The sequence below is a fragment of the Ceratotherium simum genome, chromosome 6 (genome assembly GCF_057802395.1).
Source record: "Ceratotherium simum simum isolate JZ-2026a chromosome 6, ASM5780239v1, whole genome shotgun sequence".
In the NCBI taxonomy this organism is placed as follows: Eukaryota; Metazoa; Chordata; class Mammalia; order Perissodactyla; family Rhinocerotidae; genus Ceratotherium; species Ceratotherium simum.
In genome coordinates this window covers 6490084-6503105 of record NC_141905.1, presented here as the reverse complement: position 1 = coordinate 6503105, position 13022 = coordinate 6490084, and the positions used below count along the sequence as shown (strand labels likewise).

Genomic DNA, 13022 nt, shown 5'->3' with positions numbered 1-13022 from the left:
AAAAAAGATAAAATCATGCCATTTGTGACAACATGAATGGACCTTGAGGGTAATATGCTAAGCGAAACAAGACAGACAGAGAAAGACAAATACCGCATGATTTCACTCATGTGGAAGATAAACAAACAAACACATAGATAAGGAGAACGGATTGGTGGCTACCAGAGGAGAGGGGTAAAGGGGCACATATGTTGGTGATGGGTGAAACCTAGACTATTGGTGGTGAACATGATGCAGTCTATACAGAAGCTGACACATTTGTACACCTGAAATTTACACAATGTTAAAAGCCAATATGACATCAATAATATGTTCATCACAAAATATGCAAAAAAAAATTTAGACAAAATTCAACACTCATTCGTGATTTGTAACTAACCAAGAATAGTTTGAAAACACCTTAATCTGATAAAAGATTTCTACCAAAAGACTTCCATAAATGTCATTCTTAATGATGATATGTTAGAAGCATTTTTTTAAAATCAAGAATGCCTCCATCACAGCTTCTAGTCAGCATGTCATTAGAGAACTAGTCAGCACAGTGTTTTTTGTTTTTTTTGTTTTTCATAGAAACTCAACTTATTTTACAGATAAATTTTTAGAATAAGAGAGTTTAGCAAGTTGGGTGAATATATCAATAAATAAATACATTTCTTCATGACAGCAATAAACAGTTTTAAAACTTTTAAAATGCCATTTACAATAACAGCAAAAATATAGGGTATTTAGGGAAGGCACTTGACAAAAGAGGTCAAGATCTTCATAGGGAAATTTATATGGAAAGCATTGAAAAAGATTTAAATCAGTGGAGACATTGCCATGTTCACTGATAGGAGGAGTTCAGGTTGCAGATATCAAATCCCTGCAAATGTATCTATATATTTAATGTTGTTGTAATCAAATATTAAGAGGGTTTTGAGGGAACAGAGATGATGTGCTGCTTCTAAAATTTTTATGTAAGAGCAAATGGATTTTCCATGTTTTTCCATGGAGCAGAGACGAGCCATCCCCACTCAGCGCTCTCTGAATTTCTGGACACAGAACCTGTGGGCATAATACAATGGTTCTTGTCTTATGTCACTAATTTGGGGTGGTTCATTTCACCGCAGTAGGTAACTGCGGAATGAGGTAACTCATTCGCGAAGAACTCTGGCATCCTTGCATACCTTCCCCTTCTAGATCCTTCCATCCCTTGGGCGACTTCAGTATTCACAGGAGTGACCTTTACAGCACACCAGACTCCAGTTCCTTGACCTCCTCACCCACAGTGACGTCCCTAGCTAAGCCACCTCAGTGCCCTTTCAGTTTACAGAAAGGCAGGGTTTCTGGAGGATGTTAATGGCCACCTGTAAGCGTTTGGGATGAGGGACAAATGGAGGCCTCCTCTTCCCCGCATCCAAGGATCCCATGACTCCCGCCTGGGGCTGTCAAGAGGCAGGACTCTGAGCAGAGCTGCAGGTCACAAAGTCACCATGCCAACCTTCCTGTCCATCACAACGACGGGAGACTCGGCCTCCGCGAGGCGGGGGAAGCGCCGCGCAGGTAGTGAGAGCCTGGGGCCACAGCCGCTTCGCCTCCTTGGCCGGCGGGGCAGCTACCAGGTGGAGGCTCGCGCACGCGCCCTGGTGAAAGCGCGGGAGGGGCTGAGTCCCCGGGCACAGGGGACGCAGTGGAAGCGGGGGCCTGAGGTGGCTTGAGGTGGCCCGGGTCCCGTGGTGCCGCAGGGGCCGCCAAGGAAATGGGGAGCGGCGGCCCCGCAGTGCCGGACCCCGCGCTCCTGCTGCTCCTGCTGCTCCTGCTGCTGCTGAGCGCGGGGAGCTTCCCACACAGCCTCCAGGGCTCCCCAGACTTCCAAGGCCTCGGGCTGGACTGGGGAAGGTTCCAGCACCACCGCCTCCTCAGTCCAGACCGGGGAAGGTTCCACCACATCCGCGGCCCGAGCGCGTGGCCCCAGGAGACCCAGAAAGAAGAAGAGCCGAAATCCTGCGGGAGCTCATATGACCTCTACTTCATGTTGGACATGTGAGTGGCCCTCCTGCCCTCGCCAGCGCCAAGGGGCATTGCTGTCCCTGGGGTCATTTGTGCAGCACGTGGCCAAAGGGGACACCCCTTCAGCGAGGGGAGTGGGTGGGCCAGTCTTGATCAGACCCAAGGAACAGACCTTTGTGGCCTCCTTGGTCCTGAGGCAGCAGGAATGCCCCAGGCATTTGTTCCCTGAAATTTTTTCATTTGGAAAGGAAAAAAGGCCACCAGAGGGTTTCTGAATGGGTCTGTGTCCTCCACCAGCTGGGCCTGAATCTGTGACCTGCATGCCCCTTAAACAGCCCCAGGGGACGTGAAGGCTGGAGCTGCCTTCGCAGCAGTTGTGCAAGCTCACTGAGGGCTTTGGGTTTGTTTGTTCGTTGTTTTGTTTTTTGCCCAAATGTCTTCTGTTTTTACTGGGCCCCAGAGAGATTGCTGTGTTGTCTGTTGGGCATTGTCACTGAGTCGTGGCTTAGAAGGTCCTTTGCTTTTTGAGTCCCTTGTCATTTCCTTTGTGTATATTCTATTATAGCCATTTTCTTTATGGTTACATGAGCATTAATGGTTACAAGTTAATATTCTCATTTTGTTCATATATCGTTTTCCTTTATTTTTTTTTAAATTATTTTTTGATTGAAATATATTTGACATCCAACGTTGTGTAAATTGAAGGTGTACGACGTGTTGGTTTGATACATTTATATATCATAATATGATCGCTATTGTAGTGATAGATAGTGCCTCTGTCATGTCACATATTTATCATTGTTTGTGGCAAATTTGCGTAGCAAATTTGATGATTCTAATATAATATTGTTGTCTATATTCACTAAATTGTGCATTAGATCTACAGAATTTATTTGTCTACTAGTAACAAGTTTGTACCCTTAAACATTTCTCTTATTCCCCCACCCCCTAACCCCTGGTAATCACCATTTGACTCTGTGTTTTTATGAGCTTGGCTTTTTCAGATTTTAAATATAAGTGATATCATGCAGTATTTGTCTTTTTTGTCTGACTTATCAGACTTAGCAAAATGTCCTCAGGGTCCATCAGGGTTGTTGCAAATGGAAGGATGACTGCCTTTCTTATGGCTGAATTATATTCCATTGTGTGTGTATATATATATATATATATACACACACACACACACACACATCTTTTTTGGGGGTTTTTTGTGTTTTATTTTTTTGTGAGGAAGATCAGCCCTGAGCTAACATCCATGCTAATCCTCCTCTTTTTGCTGAGAAAGACTGGCTCTGAGCTAACATCTATTGCCAATCCTCCTCCTTTTTTTTTCCCCAAAGCCCCAGTAGATAGTTGTATGTCATAGTTGCACATCCTTCTAGTTGCTGTATGTGGGACGCGGCCTCAGCATGGCCAGAGAAGTGGTGCATCAGTGTGCGCCCAGGATCCGAACCCGGGCTGCCAGCAGCGGAGCGTGCGCACTTAACCGCCAAGCCCCGGGGCCGGCCCTGTTTGATCCTTTTTAAATTAATTTTTGTGAGTGGTGCAAGGTGGAGGTCCATTTTCCCTTTTCTACATGTATTTATCCAGTTTTTCCAACACCATTTGTTGAAGACTATCCTTTCCACATTGGATGTTCTTGGCTCCCTTATCAAATATTAGTTGGCCATATATATGGGAGCTTACTTCTGGGTTCTCTATTCTGTTCCATTGGTCATGTGTCAGTTTTTATGCCAGTACCATACTGTTTTAATTATTATAGCTTTGTAGTATAGTTTTAAATCAGGAAGTGTGATGCTTCTTGTTTTGTTCTTCTGTCTCAGGATTGCTTTGGTTATTTAGGGTCTTTTGTGGTGTCATACAAATTTTAGGATTTTTTTTGTATTTTGTAAATGCCATTGGAATTTTTATAGGGATTACATTGAATCTGTAGATGGCTTTGAGTAGTATGGACATTTTAACAATATTAACTCTCCCAATCCATGAACATGGGATGTTTTTTCATTTGTTTGTGTCTTGTAGTTTTTGTTGCACAGATCTTTCACTGCCTTGGTTAAATTTATTCCTAGGTATTTTACTGTTTTAGGTACAGTTTGAATGGGATAGTTTTCTTTATTTCTCTGAAATCAAGAATCATTGATTTCTCAGAAATCAATGCAACTGATTTCTGCATGTTGATTTTATGTTCTGCAACTTTACTGAATTTTTTGACTAGTTCCAACAGGTTTTTGGTTGAGTCTTTGGGATTTTCTGTATGCAAAATCATATCATCTGCAAATAGTGACAGTTTTACTTCTACCTTTCTGTTTTGGATGCCTTTTATTTCTTTGTCTTGCCTAATTGCTCTAGCTAGAACTTCCAGTACTATATTGAATAAGAGTGGTTAAGAGTGGGCATCCTTGTCTTGTGCCTGATCTTAGAGGAAAAGCTTTCAGTTTTTCACTATTGAGTGTAATGTTAACTGTGGGTTTGTCATATATTGCCTTAATTATGTTGAGGTATGTTCCTTCTATACCCAATCTGTTTGGAGTTTTTATCATGAAAGTTGTTGTATTTTGTCAAATGCTTTTTCTGCATCTCTTGAGTGAATCATGTGATTTTTACCTTTCATTCTATTAATGTAGTGTATCCCATTTATTGATTGGCATATGATGAACCATCCTCACATCCCAGAGATAAATCTCACTTGGCCATGGTGTATAATTCTTTTGTGTTCTTGAATTCAGTTTGCTAATATTTTGTTGAGAATTTTTGTACCTATTCATCAAGGATACTGGTCTACAGCTTTCTTTTCTTATAGTGTCCTTATCTGGTTTTGGTATCAGAGTAATGCTGGCATCCTAGAATTAGCTTCCAAGTGTTCCCTCTTCTTCAATTTTTTGGAATAGTTTAAGAAGGATTGACCTTAATTCTTCTTTAAATATTTCATGAATTTGTCAGTGAAGCTGTATGGTCCTGGGGTATTCTGCATTAAGAGATTTTTGATTACTGATTCAATCTCTTTACTCATTGTTGGTCTGTTCAGATTTTCTCTTTCTTTCTGATTCAGTCTTGCTAGGTTGTGTGTTTCTAGGAATTTATCCACTTCTTCTAGGTTATCTAATCTGTTGGCATATAATTGTTCAGAGTAGTCTGTTATGATCCTATGTATTTCTGTAGTATCAGTTGTAATGTCTCCTCTTTCATTTCTAATTTTATTTATTTGAGTTCTCTTTTGTTCTTAGTTAGTCTAGATAAAGGTTTGTCAATTTTATTTATCTTTTTGGAAAACCAGCTCTCAGTTTTGTTGATTCTTTCTATTGTTATTGTAGTCTCTATTTCTGCTCTGATCTTTATTATTGCCTTCGTTCTGCTAACTTTGGGATTAATCTGTTCTTTTTTCTAGTTCTTTGAGGTGTAAAGTTATGTTTTTTATTTGAGATGTTTCTAATTTCTTAATACATGCTTTTATCACTATAAATTTTCCTCTCAGAACTGCTTTTGCAGCATCCCATAGGTTTTGGTATGTTTTGTTTTCATTTTCATTAGTTTCAAGATATTTTTTTTATTTTCCAATTGATATCTTCTTCCACCCATTGGTGGTTTTGTTTAATTTCCACATATATGTAGATTTTCCAGCTTTCCTCTTGGTGATTTCTAGTTTCATAACACTGTAGTTGGAAAAGAGAGCAGGTATGATTTCAGTCTTCTTAAATTTGCTAAGACTTGTTTTGTGTCCTATCATGTGGTCTATCCTGGAGAATAATCTTTGTGGACTTGAGATGAATGTGCATTCTACTGCAATTGGATGGAATGTTCTACATATGTCTGTTAAGTCCATTTGTTCATAGTGTGGTTCAATTCCAACATTTCCTTGTTGATTTTCTGTCTGAGTGATCTCTCCATTGCTGAAAGTGGGGTATTGAAGTCATCTACTATTGTTGTATTATTATCTTTCTCCCTTCAGATCTGTTAGTATTTGCTTAATATATTTAGGTGCTCAGATGTGCACGTATATTTACGATTGTCCTATCTTCTCAATGTATTGACCCCTTTATCATTATATAATGACTTTCTTTAACTCTTGTTATTGTTTTTGGTTTAAAGTCTGTTTTGTCTGATATAAGTGTGGCTATCCAATTTTTTTTCATTTCCATTTGCATGGAATATTTCCTTCCATCCTTTCCCTTTGAACCTGTGTGTGTCTTTAAAGCTGAATGAGTCTCTTGTAGGCAGCATGTACTTGGATCTTGTTTTTTTATCCATCCAGCCACTCTGTGCCTTTTGATTGGTGAATTCCATCCGTCTGCATTTAAAGTGATTATTGATATGTAAGGGCTTACTACTCTCACCTTACTGATTGCTTTCTGGTTGTGTTGTATTTCCATTGTTTCTTTTCCCCTCTGTTTCTGCCTACCTTTGTATATTGGTGTTCCATGGTGGTATGCTCTGTTTTTCCTTGCTCTTTGTTTGTTCAGTGTTTCTGTAGGGGGAAACCAGGGCTTGGAGCTTCCAAGTCTGCCATTTTGCTGACATCACTCCATGCTACTAGTTTGTTTTTTTTTTCCTCCAAAGGGAGTTGTGTGTTTATTTTTTTTTATTTTTTTTTTATTGCAGTAACATTGGTTTATAACGTTGTATAAATTTCAGGTGTATGCCCGTCAGAATGGCTATAATTAACAAGACAGGAAACACCATGTGTTGGAGAGGATGTGGAGAGAAGGGAACTCTCATACACTGCTGGTGGGAGTGCAAACTGGTGCAGCCACTATGGAAAACAGTATGGAGATTCCTCAAAAAATCAAGGATAGAACTACCATATGATCCAGCTATTCCACTGCTGGGTATTTATCCAAAGAACTTGAAAACACCAATGCATAAAGATACATGCACCCCTGTGTTCATTGCAGTGTTATTCACCATAGCCATGCTACTAGTTTTTGTTTGTAATTTCATTTTTACATTTATCAAGGAAATGCTTAAACATTAATTTAAAACTAAACAATATTACAAAGTTCACAACAAAAAACTCAAGGCTCTTGACCCTCTCTTCCTCACTTCTGATCCCACTCCCCAGAGGCAGCCACTTGCAATTCTTTCAGATTTTTCTTCTGGTATTATGACCATGTTTCTCATAACATGCTTGTACTGATTGCTGTTTCTTGCTGTTTGAGGGTGCACCTTCTCTATTGACTTCTTATTATTGAGGAAGAGAATTTAGCTTTCTTATAGCTCAGCTCCCCCACATGATTCTGACCCAGCCACTTCCATTCTGCCAGCATAGTTATAGCACTAGGATGTTCGGCCTCAAGCTTTAATAGTAGAGATATTCTCAAATGTCTTGTGATCCTCCTCTCGCCATTCTCGTTTAAGAGTGGGGCACTAAAACATGATTGGAGCTCTGTGTGCCAGAAGCCCACATGGTTGCTCTGTTCCGTACTGCCTCCTTTCCAGGGTCCTGTAGGTCCCTGTGGCATTTTCTACTGCCCATGAGCACTTGCATTCTTCTGTATTTTAGATTCTAGACTTTCTTTCAAAATCATCACAAACTGGAAACTTTCTAAGAGTAGGTGAGTGGGTTGAAGATTCTTGTTTCCTGTATATTTCTTTAGAAGATCTTCTTCACTCAGGGGAAAAAAGAGGAGGAGAGCAATGAGTAGTAAGAAGGAAAGTGGAAAGTGTTACCAATAGTTAGGAAAGGAGTTGTCTTGCACTTTAGCATGGGAGCTTACAAAAGAAAGTCTATATTGTGGTGATCATCAGAGTCTAGTGCCTTGCTAGCCAGTAATTGTCAGACACAGGAGTGTCACCCAGATATGCCAAGTACAATGGATAAGGCATGGGTTTTAAGGCTAGATCTGGGTTTAGATCCATGCCAGCTATTGAAGTTATGGCAAAATCCACGACCTTTGAGAGCCTCAGTTCTCTCATCTGTAGTGTGGTAATAATACTGATATCATAGGGTTGTTCTGGAATTGGAAATCATGTATGTAAAGTACTGGTACATATGAGCTCCATGAAGGATAATCCTGATATCGTTATCATCTCCTTGGTCTCATCACCGTCTGTTGACAGTTTTAGATACAGCCTAGAGGAGACAAAAGGAATGGTAGAGAGGACAAGCCAAGAGCCTTTTGTTGGGATGTGGTGTCAAAGAGTCCTGCCTGCCACCAACACACACCTTCAAGGGGTAGGAAACGAGAAGACAGTCGGGAATGGTTATTCCCAAGGAGAAGTGGGGGACCAAGAGAGCCAACATATCAGAATCGTTGGAGGCTTTTCCAGCCAACACACCCTCCCTCATTTCTTGTCTAAGAGCCCCACCTAGTGTGACCAACCATCCTGGTTTGCCATCCAAAGTCCCTCATCCTGGAAGGCCCTCAGTCCCAACACACAGGTCTGGTTGGTCACACTCTCCACCACTCGCACTGATGAAAGTCACCACCAGGGTGGACCCACTGAGATCGCTGAGGGTCACCAGGGTGACCCACTGAGAACTGAAGGACAGCCTTCATCTACATGGGGAGGGGGGAGGGTCTTGCTAAAGGGGCTGCTGGAAGGTAGGGAGGCAGAAACTGTGCCCACTCAATGAACACGACTCATCCCTCTGACTCAGGTCTTCTTCATTTTCAGGTCGGGCAGTGTGAACAACAATTGGATGGACGTTTACAACTTTGTTGATGAAGTGGTCAAGAAGTTCGAAAAGTACGGCTTCTCCATGTTTCTGGGTGTTTTCTTCTCCCAGGCAGAGTTCACAGCTGTTTAGACTTGGTGGGCATGGGAGTACCTCTCGGGTCAGAAGCACAGACACAGGGTGGTGTTCTGAAGCAGGAAAGGACAGATCACAGTGGTTCAGCTGGTTCTCCGCAGCTTTGCTTGGCTCCTGCCTAGGATTCAGGTCATATTGCAGGGGAGACAGTCTTCCCTTGAGGCCCTCAAGGACTAGGAAACAGATAAACCACTAACATACAGCTAAACACCTGGTTTAAACAGTGCTAAGGGCCAAAAGAAAAGGGCAAAGGACTTATAAGACAGCTTAAAGGAGAAAGCAAGAATTCTTAGAGAAAAAATGATGGCTTCCCAGAAGATGTGGACATTAGAACTAGGTCTTGAAGGATGGGGAAAGGTTAGGTAACAGAAGACATCAAGGAGACTTCTTGTGGAGAGAATGGTCTGTTTGATTGGACGGTAGGGTTAACTCAGGGGAGGGCTGGGAGATGAGACTAGACAGGACATCTTGGGGCCAAGGCCATTGGGGCTCAAAATGCCAGGCAAAGGGGTTTGGATTTCCTGCTGTGAGCAATACGGTGCTATAGATGATTCTTGAGCAGGTGTGTGACATGATAAATGTTGTGCTTCAGGAAAAGAAGTCTGATAATTGTGGGTAAAATGAGTTGGAACAATAACCAGGAGCTGTAGGAAGCTCATCTAGGGAACTGTGGTAGCAATTTAGTTAAAAGATAATGAGGTTCAGCAGACCAGAAGACAGTGGCCAGGGAGAGGAAAGGGAGGGATGTATATGAATGGCTGTCATGAGAGAGAATAATTTCTTTGAGATGAGAGAAGAGATGAGATGGGGAAGACAGGCAGGGAAGGAAGGGTGATGAAGATCCAAAGAGTTTTACAGTAGAAGCAAGGCCAGCTGAGAAACCTTCATGCAGGAGTGTGTAAGTGTCTATCTCCTTGTGCATGTGGCGTGCATGTGTGTGTGTGTCTGTGTGTGTTTGAGACAGAGAGACTTGTAGGGTATTGGAGCCTCAACAGTGAAGCCTCAGAATCCTTCACGGAAGTTACAGGAATTTCTGGGGCTCAGAAAATGGGCCCCAAAGGGGAAGAGTTGGGGTGGGGAGCAGGGAGGTTGGCATGCACCCCGTCCCTGGCTGCACATTGGCGTCATTTGAGCCTGTGTTTATGGCCTCTCACGAGTGCCTGCTTCCTCCCCAGCCCGAAACTGCGGATGTCCTTCATCACGTACTCCACACAGGGCCACACCCTCATGAAGCTCACCTCAGACAGGTAAGGGCTGCCTTTTTTAAAATTATTTTATTGAGGTCATATTGGTTTAGAACATTGTGTAATTTCAGGTGTACATTATTATATATCAGTTTCTGAATAGACTGCATCGTGCTCACCCCCAATAGTCTAGTTTTAATCCATCACCATACATATGTGCCCCTTTAGCCCTTTCTCCCTCGCCTCTGGTACCACTCATCTGTTCTCCTCATCCATGTGTTTGTTTATCTACCACATTTGAGTGAAATCATATGGTGTTTGTCTTTCTGTGTCTCGATTATTTCACTTAACATAATACCCTCAAGGTCCATCCATGTTGTTGCAAATGACACTATTTTGTCTTTTTTTATGGCTGAGTAGTATTCCATTGTATATATATACCACATCTTCTTTATCCAATTCATCAGTTGATAGGCAATTGGATTGCTTATATGTCTTGGCTATTGTGAATAATGCTGCAATGAACATAGGGGTGCATGAATCTCTTTGTATTGTTGATTTTATGTTCTTTGGATGAATACCCAAGAGTGGAATAGCTCAATCATATGGTATTTCTATTTTTAATTTTCTGAGAAATCTCCATGCTGTTTTCCATAGTGGCTGCATCAGTTTGCATTCCCACCAGCAGTGTATGAGGGTTCCCTTTTCTCTACATCCTCTCCAACATTTATTTTTTTTCTTGTTAATTATAGCAATTCTGACAGGTGTAAGGTGATATCTCATTGTAGTTTTGATATGCATTTCCCTGATGATTAGTGATGTTGAGCATCTTTTCATGTGCCTGTTGGCAATCTGTATATCTTCTTTGGAAAAATGTCTGTTCAGATCTTCTGCCTATTTTTTTATCAGGTTGTTTGTTTTTTTGTTGTTGAGTTGTATGAGTTCTTTATGTATTTTGGAGATAAACCTCTTGTTGGGTACATGATTTGCAAATATTTTCTCCCAGTTGGTGAGCTATCTTTTCATTTTGTTAATGGTTTCCTTTGCAGTGCAGAAGCTTTTTAGTCTGATGCAGTCCCATTTGTTTATCTTTTCTTTTGTTTCCCTTACCTGAGTAGACGTGGTATTCTAAAAGATACAGCTCAGACCGATGTCATAGAATGTACTGCCTATGGTTTCTCCTAGTAGTTTTATGGTTTCAGGTCTTACATTCAAGTCTCTAATCTGTTTTGAGTTAATTTTTGTGTGTGATGTAAGACAATGGTCTACTTTCATTCTTTTGCATGTGGCTGTCCAGTTTTCCCAGCACCATTTGTTGAAGAGACTTTCCTTTCTCCATTGTATGTTGTTGGCCCCTGTGTAGAAGATTAACTGTCCATAGATGTGTGGTTTTATTTCTGGGCTTTCAGTTCTGTTCCATTGATCTGTGTGTCTGTTTTCGTACCAGTACCATGCTGTTTTGATTACTAGAGCTTTGTAGTATATTTTGAAGTCAGGGATTGTGATGCCTCCAGCTTTGTTCTTTTTTCTCGGGATTGCTTTAGCTATTCAGGGTCTTTTGTTGCCCCATATGAATTTTAGGATTCTTTGTTCTATTTCCGTGAAGAATGTCATTGGGATTCTGATTGGGATTGCATTGAATCTGTAGATTGCTTAAGGTAGTATGGACATTTTAACTATGTTTGTTCTTCCAATCCACATGCATGGGATATCTTTCCATTTCTTTATGTCATTGTCGATTTCTTTCAATAATGTGGGGTGTAATTTTCAGTATATAGGTCTTGTACCTCGTTGGTTAAATTTATTCCTAAATATTTTATTCTTTTTGTTGCAATTGTAAATGGGATTGTATTCTTGACTTCTCTTTTTGCTAGTTCGTTATTAGCGTATAGAAATGCAACTGATTTTTTTAAGTTGATTTTGTACCCTGCAACTTTGCTGTAATTGTTGGTTATTTCTAAGTTTTGTGGTGGATTCTCTAGGGTTTTCTCTATATAGAGTCATATCATCCACAAACAGCGAGAGTTTTACTTCTTCCTTTCCTATTTGGATACTTTTTGTTTCTCTTTCTTGCCTAATTTCTCTGGCCAAAACCTCGAGTGCTGTGTTGAATAAGAGTCGTGAGAGTGGGCACCCTTGTCTTGTTACTGTTCTCAGAGGGATGGCTTTCAGTTTTTCCCATTGAGTATGATGTTGGCTGTGGGTTTCTGATATATGGCCTTTATTGTGTTGAGGTGCTTTCCTTCTATACCCATTTTATTGACAGCTTTTATCATAAATGGATGTTGGATCTTGTCAGTTGCTTTCTCTGCATCTATTGAGACGATCATGTGATTTTTAGTCCTCATTTTCTTAATGAGGTGTATCACATTGATTGATTTGTGGATGTTGAGCCATCCCTGTGTCCCTGGTATAAATCCCACTTGATCATAGTGTATGATCTTTTAATATATTTCTGTATTCGATTTGCCAATATTTTGTTGAGGATTTTTACAGCTATGTTCATCAGTGATATCAGTCTGTAATTTTCCTTTTTTGTGTTTTCCTTGTCTGGTTTTGGTATTAGGGTAATGTTGGCCTCATAGAATGAGATAGGAAGTGTCTCGTCTTCTACACTTTTTCAGAATAGTTTGTGAAGGATAGGTATTAAATCTTCTTTGAATGTTTGGTAGAATTCTCCAGAGAAGTCATCTGGTCCTGGACTTCTGTGTTTTTGAGGTTTTTGATTACTTTTTCACTCTCTTTACTTGTGATTGGTTTATTCAGATTCTATATTTCTTCTTGATTCAACTTTGGGAGGTTGTATGATTCTAAGAATTGTTCCATTTCTTCTAGGTTATCCAGTTTGTTGGCATATAGTTTTTCATACTATTCTCTTATTATCCTTTGTATTTCTGTGGTATCCATTGTAATTTCTCCTCTTTCACTTTTAATTTTATTTGCTGAGGCTTCTTTTTTTTTTTCTTAGTGAATGTGGTTAAGAGTATGTCAGTTTTGTTTATCTTCTCAAAGAACCAGCTCTTAGTTTCATTGATCCTTTCTATTGTTTTTTTAGTCTCTACTTCATTTATTTCCGCTCTAATTTTTGTTATTTCCCTCCT

The 13022-nt window shown here is 40.5% G+C and overlaps 1 protein-coding gene across 1 annotated transcript in view; it reads left to right on the top strand.

The window, feature by feature from the left end:
- Window positions 1–1738: 1738 nt before the first annotated feature.
- ANTXRL (ANTXR like) overlaps window positions 1739–13022 on the top strand; it is a 48988-nt gene continuing 37704 nt past the window's right edge. The window contains exons 1-3 of the mRNA XM_014789037.2: window positions 1739–2022; window positions 8602–8673; window positions 9913–9984. Coding sequence (XP_014644523.2) covers window positions 1739–2022; window positions 8602–8673; window positions 9913–9984 — 428 coding nt within the window. The remainder of the gene's footprint in view (window positions 2023–8601; window positions 8674–9912; window positions 9985–13022) is intronic.